Consider the following 22504-nt stretch of genomic DNA (forward strand, 5'->3'; position numbering starts at 1 on the left):
TGGGTCTCCTGAGGCTGCCACTGTCTCAGAAACCTGTCTTGTTAAAGCTGCGTGTCTTACTGAGTCTGATTTGGATCGCGGTTCTCGAATTTTTGGAGTGGGAGACCGTCGGTCCCCAAATTTTTTGCTCGCAGCGCGCTTGATTGAGGAAAATAGACCTAGTTTTTCGGGAGGCTTGTCTACAGGTGCAGGTGCAGGTGTAGGTGCAGTGGAGGGTCCGGGGACAGGATCGGGCGCGGGATGGGGGATGTTCCCCTCGCGTTAGTTGTGCCTAGAGTCCGAAGATGGTCCATCGCTCGATCCGGTCGAGGAGAGAGTGGTGTTGGAGCCATAGGGATCAAGTGAGGACTGAACGGACATGGAGCGGCCGGCACGCCGGATTCGCGCCGGGGAGAGTTTGCCTGGATCTACGCTGGCCGGGTCTGCCTGCAACATTAGTGTTTTCAGCACTCCACTAAATGTAGCTTAGTGTAACACGATTTGCAATTATAACTTTATATTATTACTGTTATGTAATGTATTGTGTGTATGTTCAGTTATAAATATATATTATACTTTGGACGACATAGGTATATATTTTATACTGTAAGTTTACGCGCGCTCGTCTGTCATAATACGGCATACTAGCTGTTGCCTGCAACTTCATCAGAGTTTAATTGGTTTGTCATAATCCCGCGGGAACCATTACTTTTTACGGATATGATATGTCGATGTGAAATTTTGACACGATCAATTTAGCTGTAAAGCCTTGCATTGGTATTAAAGTTTTTATTCTCTGAGAAAATAACTTCCCTAATGTTATTTCCGGAATGAAATATCGTGTCTATCTCCAGGATGTAAGCTATTATCAAGATAAAATACAGGACTTTATCATGATTCAAATATAGTTATCGAACAAACAAACAGACAGACTTTTCAATCCATGATATTTAATTTAGTAATGGCTTATTTTAAACAACGCAGCTTATATTGAAGTTTAAAATACCCTGAGGTCATCAATTGTCATATCTTTGATTTAGATATTGTATTTATAGAACGGTACAAATCTTCTAAAAATTGTATGGTTTAATATGTAGTACAATAAAACGTTACGAACCTGATACGCCAGAGCATTCATTATAATGGAATATGGCACCAACCCGAGCGGGTGCACTTCCCTCATCAAAACGTTCGCGGGAATTTTGTGGAATTGTATGTACTCGAGGAAATTTCCAATGACATCTTTGAGATTCATGTTAGGATTAGTGTCGCAGTATTTCTTGCCCCACATCAAGGCCGCCTGTAAAGAATTAAAAATGAATTAATGATCAAAGATGCAGTTCTTTGAAACTTAAATTTTACACTGACGTGCTTAATTATTTTATTGCATGACGCGCATTTTCGGGTAAATTTGGTGTAGTTGGTATCTAAATATGTCAGTTAGTCTGTTCATATCTAATCCAGGAGAATCTCTAAAACGGCTAAACAAATTTTAATAAGACTTGTAGCCAACACTTGTAATATTATACAGAGAGTTACCGTCGCTGATGACTGAGACGCTAATACAATCTCATGTAACGTTATGTCATACAATCTCTTATTAACTCACTTGAAATTTGGTAAACTCATCGGCTCTGAGTTCCTCTCTTGCCAGTATAAGACGCACGACGTGCTGAGGCAGCAGGGTGAACGAACCCAAGTTCAAGACATCGTTTCCATGTTCGTCGACGAACTCAAGTACCTGTAATTGAAAAGAATTCCATATATTTAAATTCATTCATAGTTATGATAATATTTTTAACCCCCGACGCAAAAACGACGGGGTGATATTAGTTTGACGTATCTGTGTGTGTGTTGTATGTGCATGTGTACGTGTGTTTGTGAGTTTATGTGTCGGTATGTCTGTGGAATCATATTTCCCGAACGGATGGACCGATTTTTATATAATTTAATATTAGAATTTAGCCTGTTTCCAGCGGCTTCCGATTTTTTCCAAATTCCATAAGATTAATGTAAGCTACAAAATATGAACGTTATATGAAATCCCTAATTAGTATAAAAATGCTTGTAATTCATTAAAAAAAATCATTTAAAAATTATTAAATGGCGCGGCCAATACTTTTCTTAGTAATTATTTACTAAATAATTCTTAACAACTTTCTAAAATTAAAATTAATTAACTTTAGCAGAGACGGTTATCGTGATATTACGTGTTAGTATTTCCAAATCGTAAGTCTACAAGTTGGTACTTGGACTTTTTACTCCATGTTTTCACTTTAAATTAATGAAATAAATTAATCCATCATGAAATCATTCTACGGTTAGTTGCAATACTGATTACTTACGATAAAAAAACGGTGAATCCGCTTGGAGGAATTATTATATGAGGCGCTTTGTATGAGATGAATGTTACATTGAAAATTGTTAATGTTGGAAAAGAGCAAATGTAGATTCTGCTTTCCAAACCTGTGTTAGAGACACTACAAACAGAAGACTTAAAGTTTCAAGAGTGCTCTTACAAAAAGCCTTCATGAAATAAATAAATTGTAACTTTTATTCATTTTAAAAGAGAAGACCAGATGCGAGATAGAGTGGGCTAATAATGATAGTAACTGGGACTCTTACCTTTTGCACCAATGACTTAGTGCACTTGTACTGTATATATCTCTCAGCAGATGCGAGCAATGCGCAGACAGTATCAACAGTTATACAGCATTGCACGAAGCCTGCGCAGGCACGTCGTAGTTCATCCAGGCCGTAGTAGTCTGCGGCGTTCATTACTCCTAAAATACCAGAGTAAAAGATTATTACCAAAAAAAAAACTCAAAATTCATTTATTTCAAGTAGGTTCGCTTGACGTGATGTCAAGTCTGTCTGTGTGTAGTGACTCTACCACCGACGGATTAATAATAGATTTTATTAGACATATACTCGTAGTCATCTGTCACAGCATGTCATGTCATGATAGAAATGGAAATTTATAACGTGATTAAGTATACAGGTATATCGTTAATTAAGTTTTGCATGTATTAATAAAACGTCTTGCAGGGACGTTAATTTGGATAAAGAGTACCGGAGATCCGTTTGGGGTGGATTATAAAGATAGAAAAAATTATAAATTACACTGAACATATTCTCCTGCTTATCGCGGAGTATAGCAAATCAAACTTAATATTCATAGTAGACGCTAATCTGTCACATATTTTTTATTTCTGTCATTAAATTTTTTTTTATCACATTTTACCATTTCAGATAAGACGGAAAACTTTTTAAATGAATAGAATTGGCCTAAACTTCATCCGCTTTGAGGTTAAATAATAAGTATTAAAAAAATCCCGTGGGTACTGTGATTTTGTTGTGTGGTCCCCTACAAGGTGAACGACATCAAGCAAGACGTCGCGCCGGGAGCCGTTGGAAACAAGCCCCAGACTTTTTTGGAACAGACATAGATTTTGGAACTCCCTACAAATCACCTATTTTCAGTGGGCGTCAATCTATTGAACAGATGATGCGAAAGAATATGCTCAGGAAAAAGTTGCACCCAGTAAAGCAAAGGTAAACTTTCGACCGGTTATAAAAATCTCCGCATATTGTTGACTAAGCATTTGTTTTGGATTAAGATATAACACTTTTATATTTTGTCATGTTTACTTAATACAATGAACACCAAGCGAAATTTGATATAATCTGCGACAACCAGAAAAATTCTTATGACTGACTTTTTATGTGTGGGTTGTGAAGTCTGTTGACTCATCAGGATTCTACGATGACAAAGCGAAAGGTGTGTAGAGAGCGTATAAAGAAGTTATTAGTTGCACCGTTGGAAAGATTTGGTTTTCTATGTTGCTATTTCTAAAAATATATATTCTGTGCGAAAGTACAAAATTGCATTTTATCGCTAATTAAGTTTCTCGTTTCTGAAGCGGTTTAATCAGGTTTCTAGTCTGTAAACTAATTAGTACACAGACGATGTTGCTAAAGGAAAACCCTTTTGATGTTAATTAGAATCGGAAACTTCTAAGTGCACTCCATAATACACTTACGTCTAAAATTATTATAATCTGGAGCACACTTACTACTCGAACTAAGAACTCTCTATTGAGGGAAGTACTTTTTATTTTCACTTCATAAATAGATAACCATTTGTATTATTTCTATTCAAGTACTGGTCATGAATGGAGTCTTACCAAAATTGCATATATATCCCATAGAGCTCATTGCTAGACTAAGGACCTCTGCCAACGGAAGGCTTTGCCCATAATCACAACGCTGGGCGGTTGGTTTGGTGATCGCAGTAGATAGCTGTAGCAGTACCGAGAATGCTGCTGCCTTTTCCCCTTACATTCCCTTATTCCCTTAATCGCCTAAAGAACTTTTAAATACTGCTGATATATAGACAAATAGCACTAATATATGACCATGCAATATACCTATTGCTCGAGATAATATAAAATTGCTATGAAAACAATTTGGAAGCCGAGAAGAGCAATTTAAATAGCTTTCATAAATAATTCATTTGATGTAAATTACTTTGGAAATTCTTACCTAAGTTGCATAGACAGTGTTCGAATTTTCTTATAAACTCTTTAAATCAGATACTTGCCAAAGTTTGGAAATTTTCTTTACGAGTTTAGAATCTGAAAATGTTAAACGACCCGGAAATCTCCTAGATACTGAACCATTTTAAAATTTATCGAGTGAATTCATTTGATGATTGTATTGTTGATGATTTTCAGATATGATTGAGAAAAGACGATTTGTTATTTAGACGCTTATAAGTGTAAAAAGTTAAACTAATTTTAATAAATTGTTGTTAAATTAATTTTAATAAATTACCTTATCAAAAGTTATAATTTTACGTAAATTTAATCAATTTAATTTCTGTAGCGACTTTTGGATTTATGGAGATGCGACTTTGCGTGTCTCTTTTTATGTTCCTTTCAACCTTGAAACCAACTTGGCAAAGTTATCAACCACGCAGACGTAGATATCAGAGCACATAGTGGACTGCGGCCTTATCAGCGTGGTTGCCTACGGCCTAAGCCCTTCTAATTCTAATTGAAGACCGGTGCTCTGTAGTGGACCCGTAATGGGTAGTTTATGATCAACCAAAACTAAGATCCACCAGCACTCTGAAATATCGTACTTTTCAATTTAGCTCGGTCGTTTGTTTTCATCAGCCTTAAGTAAAGCTAAGCTAAGGTAAATAATATGATTGCATACTAAACCGAAGTAGAGAGCAAACACCACCCTTAACGGAGGTCATAAAATTTGTTTTATCGTTTTCCGATAGAAAGGCTATAAACCCAAAATACTAATAAAATATTATCACACTTTGATGGAAAACCCTTTTACCATGTTAAAGCTTACCTTTTTTTACTTATTATAAAAAAATATATTTGAAATGAATTTTATAGAATTTTTTGTCAATACGAAATAAAATTCTATAAAATTCATAATAATATGTATAAATATCAGGTAATATTATGTTGAGATCACAGAGATTTAGTTTTTGTACCGGCCTGTTATAAAATTATCCTATTTTCGTTATTAAAATTGTAGCTTGATATAAAGTACGTTTAATATGCAAATAACATACAGTATTAAATTATACGAACGTTTAACAAACTTACTTGACGGAACTTAATAAGATTAAAGGCTTTTACTTTCGTACTAATAGACTCTGTGCGATAGAGTATCTGGATGTTATTATTGGAAATAATCTTTTATACCCCACAAATGAGTCTAATAATACTAAGAAATTATGTATCACTAATTTTGTAACTATAATAAATTAAACTATTCTCATCATCATCATCATCATCACCATCTACACTTCAACGGATTGACGCGCACTGCTGGACATAGGTCTTTTGTAAGCCGTTCCACTTCCACGATTCTGGGCCGCCTGTATCCAGTGGCCAACCGCGACTGTTTTATGTCGTCTGTCCACACGTTTGGGGCTCGAGCAACGCGGCGTTTACCGGTGCGGGGTTGCCATTCCAACACCTTGGAACCCCAACGTTCATCGGTTCTCCGAGCTATTTGCCTCGCCCATTGCAACTTTAGCTTCGCGACTCGTTGAGCTATGTTGGTAACTCAATTTCTTATACGGATCTCCTCAATTCTGATTTGATCACGTAGAGATTCTCCTAACGTAGCTCTTTCCATCACTCGCTGTGTGACTCTGAGCCTTCTTATGCCTTCTACTTTCTCGAAATTGGACCTACCTAACTAGATCGAGTGTCTAGGTTTATGATCCCGACTAACACAGGGTGGAGCGGAACATGAACGTTACCCATAATTTTCAAAGTTAAACTACTTTTATTTTTCAGACTGATCAGTTCTTCCGGGCGTTATACAAGAGCATGGAAAGAGAAACAGTAATTGAAAGAGAAACTTTGAGGGGCATATGTGACACGTCTTTTTATTTAGTGTATAATAAGAAAAGTTTCTGCTGAGAAAACTTATTTCGATACATAAGCAACAAATTGATTAAAGCACCGTAATATTATAATACCAGTACTGGTAAGCGCAGCGTTGGTCGACCCCCAACGAGGTGGACAGACGACATTAAGCGCGTCGCAGGTAGCCGTTGGATCCAAGCGGCTCAGAATCGTGGAACTTGGAACTCCCTACAAAAGACCTATGTCCAGCAGTGGACGTCTATCGGTTGATGTGATGATGATGATGATGATGAATATTATAATATCAAAAGGCTTGATTGTATTCAAATAAAATTGACAAATCTCTGTAAACCTACAGCATACCATAAACTCTAATCAATTTCCCTTAAACACTTCCTTCTAAGTAAAACAATCAGAAAACTGAACTAAACTTCGATAAGTGTACTTAACTCCCAAGTCTCAACTTGAATTGGATATTTGACGTTGAAGTAGTTAGGTTTTAATACGAAACATTATATTGGAAATTTTCCTGTCTTGGCGCCATTAACCAATTTGATGACATCAAAAATTCCTATCGCACCTATCAAACTCCAACCTTAGTTATAAAAGAGAAAATTGAATCTTTGGTCCCAATTTTTATGTACCTTGAAAATGACCGGACGTGAAATACTTCCTTTGATGTTCTAAATTGAATGTCAAAACCAAAACCTAGTTTTGAGACATTGCATTGTTGATTCAAATAAATGAAGAACGTGTTAAAATAAGGGCGCGTTGCGAATTTTTTTTTGGCTTATATCCACCAACCTCAAATACATTAGGGAAATATATACTTCGATAGTTTAATTTAACTATTCCATTAGTCTTTATCATAATTATAGTATTAAGTAAACATTTAAATTCAACTAAATTGTGTGTAAAGTGTTTTTATATTTCATATTTGACGTTTATTATAATTTTTTTATGGGTGTTATTTTTGTTTTAATAGGTCGTGGGTTCGGTAACCACAACTGGACAATTATTGTGTGATGATCATGAAAGTTTTCAGTGTCTGTCTTGTATATTATTTATAAAAAATATTGATCTGTCTGCTTAGTACCCATAACACAAGCTAGGCCTACTTTGAGGCTAGATAGGTGTATTCTCATAGACATTGCCATATGAACCCATTACCGGCCCCACTTAAGGCACTGGTATCTTCCCACAATGACAAAAAGTTAAGGGCATAGTCTACCACGCTGGCCAAGTGTGTATTGGTGGACTCCACACACCTTTGGGAACATTATCGCGAACTCTCAAGCATGCAGGTTTCCCCACGATGTTTTCCTTCACCATTGAAGCAAGTGATATTTTAACCATTGCCATAGTATATTTATTTTTTATTTATTTAAAAAGTAAACTCTATATCGCTACTTTTGAAATAGTGAAACAAAAAAAAAGAGACGCCTTGCAGATGTTCAGTATCAATCTTATTTAAGTAAGAACTTGTAATTAATTTATCAAAAATTGGATATTACTTTAATTATAATAATAATTACAACATATGAAATTAAATGAAAATAATGTTAAATTTAATATAATAAATTTATTTCATAGTTTTTATTCCTTTTTTAAATTTAAAATCAATTAAATTAAAAGGGACGCAGAGTTGACATGACGCCGTAATAGGGCGTTACGCCGATTGCTGGGAAGGCATATAAGTTGTTTTTTCGTCAAGATGCGCTAGTAAATATTTCACGCAAAATTAAATGAAAAAAATAGAAAAAGTCATACCGTTTCAGTACATTATATAAACTTACTTAGGATCTACTTGTTTAAAACTTTAGTTTCGTTTGTAAAAAGATCGTTGCATTATACTTTGTGTTCATTGTACATCATACTTAATAAATATGGTTTAGATAACATAATGTTTTTAGGTTGGTATATTTAGCACACCTCAAACTTCTAAAAAAAATATGGCACCTTACACAAAAATGCTTTGAGTTGTAATATTCCGGTGATTGATCCTGATTCAATGACTATTTGCGTTAGCAAATTGGATTTCCCATTGCGGCTTACTTGAGCAAACGCACGGTTCCATTCAACTTAATTGAAATCGAAGATCATAAAACAAATATTATGGTCAGGGAGAGAGTCTTAATTCTAACAACAGTCGCGTACACGATACCATGATTTCAGTAAATGTAACTATACTAATTTCATTCTTAAAGATTCAAAGGAATGTAGGCGTATAAAATGAATGGCACTTGAACTCATTTAGTCCCTATTGGATATATTCATAGTATATATATCAAAACATATTCCACGTTTTTGTATGAATGTAAAATGAAATCGATTTTCTTACATAAGTATATTTTTGGAAGTCAAAAAGTACCGTATAAAATATGCGAGAAAAGTCAATTTTACAGCTTAAAGAATAAGGTTTAATGATATTAGTCAAACTTGAAGTAATATACAGTAAAGTATGTAGACAAAGAAACAAAAACTGCAAACATTTTAAAATTTCTGTCATAGTAAAATAAATGAACTTACCTAAAAGAGTCCTAGGTTGTAAAGTCACGCATCCAGTATGAATATATTCAATCAGTTGACGAAACACATCAGGTTCAAACTCCTCAATGATCAATGTCTGGTGCTGTTGGGAAGAAGGCTGTTGCAAAAACAAATAAATATCTATTTAAAAAATATTTTTTCCGTTTAGTTAATGTACCATATGTAGTTAGCTCATTAGAAGGTAACTGAAATACTGGTGCTAGAAATATTAAGTTTGAAATAAGTATGATGAAATAAGGGTTAATATTAGAAATAGTAAATTTAAACATTGTAGATGTTAGTGTTAGAAATATAAAAAAAATGTCTTGTGGTACTTAGGTTACAATTTGACGAATCATTATTTTGTAGGAAGCATTAATTGTGCTCAAATAATAATGAAGCTTCGTTAAAACTACATGCTTAGTGCCAAAGTGTATTTATACATACTGCATTTTAACAATTTGCTAAAAGTAATTATAAAATACTTAAAAATTAGATTTTCTCATAATGTCTCGTCATATATGAGACAAAAATCAACGACACCATGCAAAATTATATATATCGTGTTCAAAAAATATTAATTTATAAAAGATAGTTAAAACAGATGTTATAATAAAATTGATCGATGAAATTCACAACTACGCTAAAACAAGTGTAAACGTAATAAGTGAATTATACAAAATTAACACCAAATAATTCAACCCATGTTACAAAGTTTCCAAAAACACCGTCAATTTTGAATTACCTCTTGTATTGGAGCCAATTGTTGCGCGAAAGTTGATCTCTGCATTGAACATAGTAAAAATATTCTCGTTAAAATTAAAATTGTTTCACGAGACGTAGGTGCTTGACCGACTTTGGCAAATCACTTTAAATCATTCAATAATTAAGAACTTTAATTTCAAATATTTCGAGCTGCACTTCATGATATTTAATAGTTATTTTGACGCCATAAATAACAGTGCCTTCTTTCTAATAGTACCTTTTTTAGGCTAGAAAGCTCTATTTTATATTTTTTAAGCCAGTTAATGAAGTCCCTTGTTAGTTTTGTCTAAAGTACGTGTTTTTCTTGTATCATTTAATGAACGGTACCAAAATTCTTGTTAGTTCATGAATCGCAGGCTATCGACGGAATATCTATATTTATCTTGACTTCGTCTCCGAGATTTATATTAACCATGTAGTAGCCCGGCTACGCTTTAACCTATCGCACAAGCATTCAGAGTGTAGGAAAAAGAGAAGCAATATATACCCGTCTCTTTCCTACACTATCGAGTTGTTGCCGCTCGCGGTTGCACCTCATTCTTGTCCGTGCGCTCGCGCCGACTGCACAAGTGTTTATAGCTGGTGGTTACCATGCCAAAACGCAAGCGTGAAGAAACTAAGGAAGAAAGGTGGGCAAGGAAGATGAAGAAATATGAATCAAAACTTCATGAGACACGTCGACGTCATTTTCGCCGCATAAATTACTCCAGCGATGAAGAAGATGTGCAACCCGAAGGTGATTAATGCCGCTTTGTATTTTCTCGATGTATTCTTTGAGAAAATTATTAATACTCTATGCAGCTATACTTATATATATTACCAAGGCAACAAGCGCGGTTTTTTTTATATTTGCTCGTTGAATTCTTCGAGCGAATAAAATATTTCAATTCTTTATTTTTTTAAGCCCGTTGTATTCTTCGGGGACTATTGTGATCGTTTGCTAATTAGCTCGATCTCCACTTGTTATTTGACATATTGATGTCTTTGATCGCTTTGAAGTTATAATATTTGACATGATCATATTACTTATTTGTGGGTATACATTTAATTACCTACACCTTATTTATATACACCAACACCAAACGAATCCACTAGTTGCTTCAAGCTGGGTATTTGAAAAAAAAAAAAAAAAAAAGAAAAACAAATAAACAAAAACCGTAACATGTCCGTTCGTGTAACGTTACAATTTGTTTCCAGAACCTTTCGAATCTGGAGATGTGGGTGTTACAAACGTCGTCAGTGATATTATATTTGAAAGTCCTACGGATTCCGTGCCTGTTAACGACGAAGAGCCGTGCGAGCTGCCCAACAATAGTGAAGCACCCACTGAAGACCCTCCTTCCGATGTTTACAACGCAGAGCTGCTGCAAGTGCTGGGGAGCGTTGAATCGGAGGTGGATGAATACGGTGATGACTTGCATTCTGAGGTTGCAACAAGACTCCAAAAAATTTTAATTCAGGGTCTACCTACCACTGTTAAAGATGACCTTACAAAAAAATATGCCTTTCCAAGAAACGTTCCCTACTTGAAGGCACCAACTCTAAACCCGGAAATTGAGGCTATGTTAGTGGAGACCTGCCGACTCCGCGACAAACGTCTGCAAAATAAACAGAATCAGATCGGCAGGGCATTGTCAGCCTTAGGAAAAGCTATGACGGGCCTTCTCAAAAACAATCCCGACATTCCTGAAATCGTGCGCACTTTGAACGATGCAGGAAATCTCGTTGCCGATTGCCACTTCGCAGAAACAGACACTCGTCGGACGGTCATCATTCCGTTAGTCGACAAATCTCTGACTGACTCTTTTAAAAATCGGAAGAGAGACAGTCTTTTGTTCGGAGAGAGCTTAGGCGAGGTGGTTAAGAACTCTAGAGGAATTAAAAAGACGAGTCAACTTATTCAAGCTGCTGCACCTGTTTCTAACACGAATTTAAACTACAAAGGCCCATCGACTCGTCCGAGGCGGCAGTGGGTAGGACAGGCCTACACGCAGCAACGAGTCGGTGGGCAGCGGGCAACGTTCTCGAGTCGTGGCCGGCGCACAGCCGCCACGAACCCGCCGCCGCAGCCTGCTCGCCGGCAGCCGCCGCCGCCGCCGCCTGTGCGGCGCCAGCCACAGCGCCGGGAACACGTGCCCGGCAATCGTCGGCAGAAGTAGCTACGCAGCCTCAGGTACATGCTGGACGTCTTAAATATTATTTAAACGCATGGCGTTCTATAACAAACGACAATTTTATTTTAAATGCTGTATCTGGTTATTCTATTCCGTTTACTTCTGTACCAAACCAATGTTCAGAAGAATATCCTAAACGTGTTTTTTCTACACAGGAATCTTTATCGTTAGAAAAAGAAATACAACATTTGCTAGATATACAAGCCATAAGAAAATGTAACCCAGTTAATGGACAATATGTATCTGATATTTTTTTAGTTCCTAAGAAAGATGGTACCATGAGATTTATCTTAAATCTTAAAAAATTGAATACACATGTCTTTGTCGAACATTTTAAGATGGAAGATATTCGAACTGCCATTAAATTAGTAACGGAAGGTTGTTTTATGGCTAATATAGACTTGCACGAAGCCTATTTTTTAGTCCCTATACATAGAAATCATAGAAAGTACCTTCGATTTTATTTCAAATGTTTTTATGAATTTAATGCCCTACCATTTGGACTATGTTCGGCACCCTATATTTTTACAAAAATTTTACAACCAGCTATAACCCATTTACGCTCACGTGGTTTTAAATCTGTTCGATATTTAGATGACATTTGTTTACTCGGTGATTCCGAAGAGCAATGTTTAGATAACGTAAAAAATACATTAGAATGCTTAAACAACTTGGGTTTCATAATAAATTACAAAAAGAGTTGCTTTCAGCCCAAAACCTCATGTACTTTCTTAGGCTTCGTGATAAATTCCAAATCAATGACGTTAGAATTACCGGAACGGAAAAGGAGTAGCATTTTGCTTGCTGTTGATAAGTTATTGATAACAAAGTCTATACGTATTCGTGACTTTGCTCGTGTGCTTGGGTCTGTTACCGCTGCATGTCCTGCGGTGGCCTACGGGTGGTTATACACTAAGTCACTCGAAAGGGCTCGATACTTGGCGCTTATTAATAATAATGAAAATTATGATAAGTTCATGTCTATTCCAGATAATTTACGTGATGACCTACTGTGGTGGAAAAAACATATCTTGACAACTGTAAAACAAATCTCGCAATCTAATTACACAATGGAGATCTTTACTGATGCTTCCACTACAGGGTGGGGCGCTGCCTGTAATGGTGAAAAAACGGGAGGATTTTGGTCCGAGTTTGAGTCTAATCATCACATAAATTATCTAGAACTGTTAGCGGTTTACTTTGGACTTCAATCATTCGCCAATAGAAGGACAAATTGTGATATCCTCTTAAGGGTCGATAACACAACAGCAATTTCTTACGTCAACAGAATGGGCGGGGTTCGGTACCCCCACCTGAATAATATTTCGAATATGATCTGGAAATGGTGTGAAGCAAGGAACATATTCATTTTTGCCTCGTATATTAAGTCTTCTCTAAATACCGAAGCTGATGGTGAATCGAGAAATCTTAATATCGATACGGAATGGGAGTTAGCGGCATATGCGTTTTCAAAAATCATTAATACTTTTGGGCAGCCAGATATTGACCTATTCGCGTCTAGGGTTAATGCAAAATGTAACAAATACATTTCATGGAAGAGAGATCCCGATGCCTATAATATTGACGCTTTTACTATTGATTGGTCGCCATTTTTTTTCTACGCGTTTCCTCCATTTGCGTTAATACTGAAAATACTAAATAAAATTATCGTTGACGGTGCTACGGGAATAATGATTGTGCCGCAATGGCCGTCCCAACCATGGTATCCCCTCTTTAAGTCATTAACTGTATCAAAAATTTTGGTTTTTCCCCCTAATAAATTTCTCCTTACATCTCCTTTCAGGTCAACACACCCGCTACATCGAAGGCTTTCCCTGGCAGTGAGTGTGTTATCCGGGAAGGCTTTATTAAAAAAGGGGTGCCAGTATCAGCAGTAGATATAACGATTTCTTCCTTATCTCAAAATACCATCTGTCAGTACTCTTCTAGTCTGAAAAAATGGTGGACCTACTGCAATCAAAACAATTGTGATTTTTATAGAGTCAGCGTCGGTTCATTATTGGATTTTCTTACTAAATGTTATAAATCAGGCTCATCCTACGGAACCCTTAACAATCATAGATCAGCTATTTGTTTGATTTCATCTGTTAATTTTGGACACAATGAAATAATCAAACGTTTTTTTAAAGGAATTTTTAAACTGAATCCTGTGTTTCCCAAATATAATGTAACGTGGAACCCCAGTATTGTGTTAGATTATTTGGCGAACCTTTCAAATGATACTATTAGCCTAGAATTGTTAGTCAAAAAATTAGTAATGTTGTTAGCGCTGGCTACTGGGCAAAGAACACAAACTTTATCTTTTATAAAAATTTCAAATATGAAAAAGTTTCATGATCGGATAGTTATTTCTATAACAGATGTGATTAAGAATTCTGCTATTGGTCGAGCCCAACCTATTTTAAATCTTCCATATTTTCATCAAAGGCCAATTATTTGCCCAGCTGCCGCCTTAGAATCATACTTGTCTTCAACTACTACTATAAGACCTAGCAACGAAGATCGTTTAATATTGACCACTAAAAAACCTTATAGAGCTGCTTCATCTCAGACCTTAGGACGCTGGATCAAGCAAACTCTGCAGGAGAGTGGCATCGACACTTCTTTATTTAGTGCTCATAGCACTAGACACGCCTCGACTTCCGCTGCATTTCGTGCTGGTATAAGCGTCGATGTCATTCGAAAAACAGCCGGTTGGTCTGACCAATCCGCGGTATTTGCCAACTTTTACAATAGGCCGATTATTGATACCACTCCTAATCTGTTAAGTTTATAGGTTTTTTTTTTATTACCTATTTTACTTTAGATGATTTGGAAACCTTAGATTATAGAATCAAACTTAGTAAAGTTCAGTTAGTTCATTTAAGTTTGTTATTTTTTCTTATGTTCTGTATTAAAAATAAACATTTAACTAAATTCGTTGTTGGTTATTAATCCTGCAACATTGAAATTGATCTGTATCTCTAAACATCTACATGGTTAATATAAATCTCGGAGACGAAGTCAAGATAATTTAGTGATCAAACGAACTTACCTTAAGTGAAGTTCGATCTTAATTATCTTGACTTCGTCGAAGAGATTTAGGTTCCCTCCCATCCCTTCTCTTCTTAGTCACCCCTGATTTCAATGCTGCTCTTTCTTGCTCTAAAATAATGAGGTGCAACCGCGAGCGGCAACAACTCGATAGTGTAGGAAAGAGACGGGTATATATTGCTTCTCTTTTTCCTACACTCTGAATGCTTGTGCGATAGGTTAAAGCGTAGCCGGGCTACTACATGGTTAATATAAATCTCTTCGACGAAGTCAAGATAATTAAGATCGAACTTCACTTAAGGTAAGTTCGTTTGATCACTAAATTATAATAAAACTGTAACTGGAAGATTTCTGTACATTTAATATATTTTGAAAATTTTGACCGGGGGATAATCATAATTGACACTGAGTCCAAAACAGATTTTTTTGTCTGTATGTCTGTCTGTCTGTCTGTCCGGGCATCACGTAAAAACTACAGAACGGATTTAAATAAAATTTGGTAAAGTGGTAGCTGATGTACCGAGTCAACATATAGGATACTTTTTATCCCGATAAACAATAAGTTTCCTCCGGGAAATGGGATTTTTTTTAATCAATTTTACTACATAGCTCCGTTATATTTCAACCAATTTTTATAATTCTTTTTTTATTTGAAAGTGTATACTATCAAGCATGTTCTGTCTAATTTTAATGAAGATTTGATAAATATTGTCGGAGATAACGGACATAACTCTTCACAGATAACAGCAAGTCGCGAGGCATATGGGACAACGATGATGAACAACGAATGCATGCGTATCATCCTACTAAATACTTATAATATAAATTCGAAAGAAATAAAGTAATATAAATATTAAGTTTGATTATATTATTCAGTTTTAAAATATTCAAATTGAACCTATCGCTTAAAAGTTGCGACGGGTATAGAATAACACGTACGGCCGCGAATAATATAGTTTGGACCTGGTAGGTAGCGCTGCAATTAGTTTCTAGGTTTTTTTCTAGGCGCAGACGAAGTTGCGCGGGTCAGCTAGTATATTTAAATAAATTGCAGTAATTAATTTATGCCATAAAAATGCAAACATACCTGCTGTGCAGCGTTCTGCAGATTCAGAAGAGGTTCTGATGATCTCTTCAGGAATAAACGAAGTTTGTTCTCCCTTGGTGCTGGCTCTTTTTTCCTTTGAGGGCTTGGGGCCTGATACAGCATTTTTTGAAACACCCTGTTCCGAAATAATATCAAATTTATTACTTAGCAGGCGCAGTTTAATCTTATACGTTATTAGTATGTTACCCCTCAAATGTTACTAATGATCTTGAAAATAAATGATGGTACTTTAAAGCTCCGTGTTACTAGTATGTTATAAAGTATAAAGTTACAAAGACGATATAAGGGATCGGTTGCCAACAGATACCGCAATTAAAAAGATTTTCATGCTTTAACTCCATAAATTAATAAAGAGTAAAATGAAATTGATTATAAAGACAAAACAAATTACGAAATTACGAATCGAGCTACAATTTTGCCTATTCATATTATAAGAAAAAATATCCAAAGTAGCACATATAAATATCATAAAATAAGTACGGTCGGTACGGAGGTCTTACCACAGATGAAATACATTCAACACTTAACTAAAAAGGATTCTAAGTAGGCATTTTAGGCACTAAATGTGTTAACGAATGCGCAAATCCTTTAAGGCATTACTGCTACAAATTAATATTATTTTATATTTAATAAATCGATACAACTTTCCAATTTACAAGTTTTCTATTAAACTCCACGTAGGGCTGCCTGGACGCAGAAATTTTAATTTCTATTTTTTTTTTATATTGCATATTAATATTTAATGTAAGTTTTTCTTTATTTAGTTTAGTTTTTAATTATTCTATTTATGTTATAGAGTAGTGCGTAGTGATGGGTCATAGATACCAAATAAATAAATAAAATAAAAAAAAATAAACGCTAAAACGTATAAGCTTAAATAGAGTTAATCTGCTAAAAAAAAAAAATTTTAGAATCTCAAAAGCTTAAGCTTGCTATGCCTGTCATTTATATTTGAAACAATATCATCAGAGTAAAACATACTTGTATTTTGTAAATACAAATATGGTGAAAGAGTAACTTCCTATTGGGAGTTAAAACTAAATGATAACTTTTTTGATTTCGTTAGCGATTTGGTTTCAACGTTTAATAAACATGTAGGAGTGTTTCATATTGCACATCAACTTGTTTATACTGATACGACAACTAGGTCAAACCACAACAAATTTAACTAATAAACTTATTAAAGCTACGGTGCTGCGTTTACGAATTAATACCACAATTTAAAGGACTATAATTTTTCAAAAAGTATTAATAGCTAATGATAAGACTGCATTTGCAACCTTCTCTTCTTTTCGTTGCGTTTCGATATCATTTATTAGGTATTTTTTGAAAGCAAAACGAAAGTTGTATATCCCTGTCCAGTTTATTGTGTCAGCGAAACTCTTAAAATTGGAAAGGCCAAAACGAGTTCAATGTTGAACGAATCATGCTCAATATTTTAAATGATAAAGTGCGTGTGTTGATTAAAAGCTTTTTTACAGCAGTGAAGCCATGGATCTATGTAATTTTTTCATAACGATAAAAAAGGGGAAGTATTATTGCCTTGCTTATTTCTGCCGCTAAGCAGCATTGTTGCTGTGTTCCGGCCTGAAGGGCGTGGTTGCCGGTGAAATTACGGGCACATGAGGCTACGCCTTAAATTGAGGGTGGCATGTTGCAGGACATGCTCCTGGCATGCCCTTTTTTTTTGGCGTGGTGGAAAAGCTTTATTGCTACCTCCGACCCTTGGGCAGGACGAAGGTTATGTGGGACTCCCCCCTCTAAAGGGGGTATACCCGAACTAGTGCATGCATACTACTCCTTGCATGCCCTGTGAAGTGTTGCTCTTTTATTAGGCAAACTTTTTTCAGGTCGCCCATCTGCTTGGTCTGTCAATAATTAATATAAAAAAAAAAGTTGTTACGTATCGCGATAAAAAAATCACGTATAAGAATTCGCCTATTCTTGGTAAGCCGTTTGACACTTTACGTCGAACCTGCATGTTTGCGACTCTAATACCAATTCCGAAGGTAGATCCACCTAACAAGAAGCTGGGAAGAAATCGAATAGTTGGTCTCTTGCTTGCTTGCGTGCTAGTTAAAAATAAAGGTTACCTGCTCCGGGCAGCCAATACCGCCTTGACAGCACACACGGGCTCTCTTGTATCACCAACAAGGAACGTGACGTCACACAGCTCTGGCATTGATGCGAGGAACTTCATGTCTTCAGCAAGTCCTGACTTGTTCTCGAATGTGCTGAGGTCAGGCTCCGCCTCCATTGCCACGAGCGCTCCGCTTCGCATTGACGACTGGAAACAAATGTTATTGAAAAAAAATGCAATACCGCTATCAGCATCATTATCATTATCAATCCATGAGTACAAGGCGTGGGTCTCTCAGAATATGGTGGGTTTAGGCCTTCATCTATCACGCTGGCAAGTGCGGATTGCTAGACTACTCACCAGACCACTGAAACTATTAGACCATTGAAAACGTTATGCAGAACTCTCAAGCGTGCAGATTTCCTCACGATGTTTCCTTCACTATGAAATCAAGTAATATGTTAAATGCCCAAATTAAAAACGCTTAATAACTTCGAAAAGTTAGGACGTGCCGGGGATTTAAGTAGTTTACTCCCAAAGAGGGTGATGTTACCACTTAAAAAACCCCGACTTAGAATATACTGAAAATTATTCTACTAGCCAAAGCCAAGCTCTTTGATTCGATACTGAGGGCGTTGTGAAAATAAATATAATTCGCCTTTTTGTGGTGGTGGCCATCTTGGATTTCAAATTTGTCATAGTGTATACTGCTCTACTTGTCAAGCCCATTCATTTGATAATCATATTGAATTGAATTGTAAAAAATATGTAATCTATTTCACACATACACATACACGTAGTTGGATTTTCGCTGGCTTAATACATATTTTTCATTTCATAATTACATATGTTTCGACAACACTAAAGCTTTACGACATCATGAGATATAAGGGAAAAATCCTCCTTTCTATACGTTTACGTACGTACGTGTCTCTTATTATCGTATTGACGAAAAGTTTGAATGGAAGCTACTAATGGAAGCTAGGTAGACTTCTTCGGCTAAAATAGTTTGATATACACCCATACGCTACTCAATGGGAACACACTGAAACTATGCGAAAATACATAAATAGACCTGTAGGTACATTATTTAAACTTTTAGTAATTAATTTATCTCAGTTGTTTATATGAAAGCCTTTAATGCAGTAAAACATTAGTAGTGGCGTTCTGCCAAAATACTTAAGGACAAGATATTTATGAAACTTAGCGTCACGATTCAAAAAAGATATCTTCCTTAAATTCGAAGTTAAAAATTCAAACGTATTAGAACTATATTCAAGCATTTCGACAAAACATCTGCCCCTACTGACCTAAAGCCAATTTATTTGAAGGCACTTTTTCTCTGAAAATACGAGAAATATCAATCGTCACTTCGTCATTGGACCCTGTAATTGGATCTCGCCTCGACCCTATTGCACGAACGTAAAGTAATTGCCTAGAAAAAATGTCGGTTTTTCGCTAAAGCGCCTAGTTTTTTTGCTATTCTGCTTAACGTCAATCACTAAGAAAGACTGTGAACTAAAATGAGAAGTTGAATTTACGGAGGACGAACCTCTATAGTTTTAGCGTGCTTACAGCTCTGGTCCGGTGCAAGGACGTGTTCTTTAGTTTGACCTGAGAGCATAATATTTTACCGCTTCAATAGGGGGACGTATTTTATGACCTTAGTTTCCTAAAAATTGTGTTTACCTTAACAGTTCTCTATACAAAAGATGCCCTTAAAGAGCATGCAAATACAAATTATTAAAACTATAAAGTTGATGGTTATAGTTACATTAGTCAACATAAATCTAAAAATAATAAAACAACTGGTTATTCTAATACTTATTCAGAACTAATAAAATCCACCTATTTATAAATTATATCCAGTTACATTTTTCCTAATTTATTTTAATATTTTATACACAAATATTTAATAAACTGTGTAATAGCGGTAATACATAAACAATGTACGAAACTGTAAACTTAAAACAAATGTAATTTCAAACTTTACAGGTGTGCGAGGAACGTACCGAAGTGAGTAAATTTACAATTCAATAATCACAAACGGTCCCGCGGGTTTCAATCTAAATGGTAATTTAGTTGTAGACCAGTCGACTGTGCTAAGAGGATAATTTCAATTTGGAACTTTTTGTACAGTTTCAATATTTTACATAGTTGTACTATCTGGTAGTGAAATAATTTAGGCATTATTCTCTCAATATCGTATCAAACTATGTATCTTTGATGCGAGAATTAAATAATTTGTATAAACATGTTAACCTTAGTTAGTTAATACAAAGAATTTAATTCTTGCTTGGTCAAAATTTTTGATACTGATTGATTGGTTTTTTATTATTTGATATTAGCTTGTAGGTCGAAAATTGGCGTAGTTCCGATATGCCACAAGGAAGGGCACGTTAAACTAACCGTCGTGGCTATTCTAATAACGCACATATTTTATTTATACGTAAGCATTTCCAAAATATATTTAGAACTCATCATAGAAATATTCGAAATTCTATTCAATATTTCCTTTGATAATAGAGCGCAACTAATAAAAACAAAGAAACCCAATAAATATCCAAAAGAAATCCAATAAAGTTCGAAGGAAATGAAAAAATTTAATTAAAACTTACTTCATCCAAACTGAAGTGTCTCGTTATTGTAATATCCATCTTGAATCACAAAAATGTCTTTTAACAAGTTCTATTCAAGTTTCTCACCAAACACGACTTTGTAAAGCGAGGCCCAAACAGCGACTGACAGAGGGAAATGAAAGGGATGCGTGTCGCCGTGTAAAATGGAAAAGCGTATGGTCCGGGTTACAAGCGGAGAACTTTTGATGGCGACTCTTTAAGGAACAAAAGCATACATAATATACCTCAGCACGCGAACCGAGTTGCACGTGGTTTATTTTTATTTTGAGATTCATTTTAGTATCCCACTAAAATCCACTGTTGCAAAAGTTTTCAATTCCCTATTTCTAATGGTGCGATTGTTATCAACTTAAGGTGGCAATTGTATTTAGTTCTATGCATGTCTACAGGGAATGTTAAGGTTTTGAATTTAATCTTTTTTTTTATTTAGGCAACGAATATGTCTCTTAAGGCGTAAGAGACGTACATTTGTTGCCTATCTAAATCTAGGCCTGGATCATAAAATTTGCACAAGCGATTTGACAATGTACTTTGAAGCTACTAATAGTAACTTAGTATTTTAAATTTTTTCAAATATGGAAACAAATTTAAACGTACACCCCTGATATTCTTATCTAATATTTCAAAGAATATCAGGGGCTTACTATTAACGTTCCGTTTTTAAATAATGAACAACAATTCATATTAATTTAAATCTATTCATAAATATTTTATCACTCTTGACTTGGTACAATAAAACTGCAGGAACTTAAATGCAGCGCACTCGCGACACTATTCGCGGAAAGCGGTCAAAGGAAGTCGAATAATGAAAGGAAACATAACTTGAATATATCTGAGGTAGGAAAAGTACAGTTGCAAACAACATCTTCATGTCAAAATAAAATTTAATTACTACCAAAACAACACTCGGATTATTAACTGCAATACTAAATGTATGATTTTACCGAAAATCTGCCCTTACCTGAGTTTAAACAATATATTAAAACACATTTAATAAATCGTGGTTACAACACGATTGATGAATTCCTAAATGACAAGGCTGCTTGGAAGCAGGCCACCCCGCTCTCATCTCTCACAAAACAGAAAAATTCTAAAGATTGTTAAACTTTAAAATGATGTTGGAAAAGAGCAATCTGCTGAGTTTCTTGCCGGCTCTTCTCAGTGGAATCTGCCTTCCGAACCGGTGATAGAGTCACTACAAACAGACTTGAAGTTTCCAAGGTGCTTATTAATTAGGCCTATTTGAAATAAATGAATTTTGAATGTATATGCTTATGTAGAGATGAATACCTACTCTTTTCTTTTCTACTACTACTTTTAGTACTTCTTTTCTTTCAATGCGAATACCTACCGTACTACTAGTTTTTTTTTTCTTATAGTCGATGATTTAGTGTAGCTGGCAACCATCCATTTAAATTTATTTAGTAAAAGAAACTTTTCTTTTACGCACTGTCTTCTTCAAAATTGAATTTGGATTTGCTGTTCTGGTTTTGTTTTTTTTTAAATTTTCTGACTTCAACACATGAGGCTTGCTTTTTAAATTTAATAACCGCCATCTTTCGGTTTAAATGAGTAAGGTTGTCACCTTAGTAATAGCGAAACAATTAGACTCCCAGAACATCCGCAGGGTATAATGCGGACCCTTTCAGAAAAATCCCTGTTTGTCAACCGCCGTTTCGATTAAAGCTTCGTCGTTGCAACTGCGTGCACACCTAATATTATAAAGAGTTAATGTTTGTGAGGTTGTAGGGGGTAATCTCTTGATCTTC

General features: G+C 35.4%; 2 protein-coding genes across 2 annotated transcripts; one reads left to right on the plus strand and one right to left on the minus strand.

Annotated features, from left to right (window-relative positions):
• Positions 1–202: 202 nt before the first annotated feature.
• LOC120628938 (serine-enriched protein) lies at positions 203–20753 on the minus strand. Its single transcript, XM_039897622.1, has 9 exons — positions 20715–20753; positions 18110–18303; positions 15996–16131; positions 9661–9699; positions 8916–9033; positions 2605–2762; positions 1589–1720; positions 1097–1279; positions 203–426 (listed from the first exon to the last, which is right to left on the minus strand). The coding sequence occupies exons 1-9, from the start codon at positions 20751–20753 to the stop codon at positions 262–264; spliced, it is 1164 nt and encodes a 387-aa protein (XP_039753556.1). The 3' UTR covers positions 203–261.
• LOC120628939 lies at positions 10238–13734 on the plus strand. The gene is made up of 3 exons (XM_039897623.1): positions 10238–10416; positions 10878–11853; positions 13659–13734. Exons 1-2 carry the CDS (start codon positions 10272–10274, stop codon positions 11837–11839), a joined length of 1107 nt encoding a protein of 368 aa, XP_039753557.1. The 5' UTR covers positions 10238–10271; the 3' UTR covers positions 11840–11853; positions 13659–13734.
• Positions 20754–22504: the final 1751 nt, after the last annotated feature.

This window comes from Pararge aegeria, chromosome 13, assembly GCF_905163445.1.
Source record: "Pararge aegeria chromosome 13, ilParAegt1.1, whole genome shotgun sequence".
NCBI lineage: Eukaryota > Metazoa > Arthropoda > Insecta > Lepidoptera > Nymphalidae > Pararge > Pararge aegeria.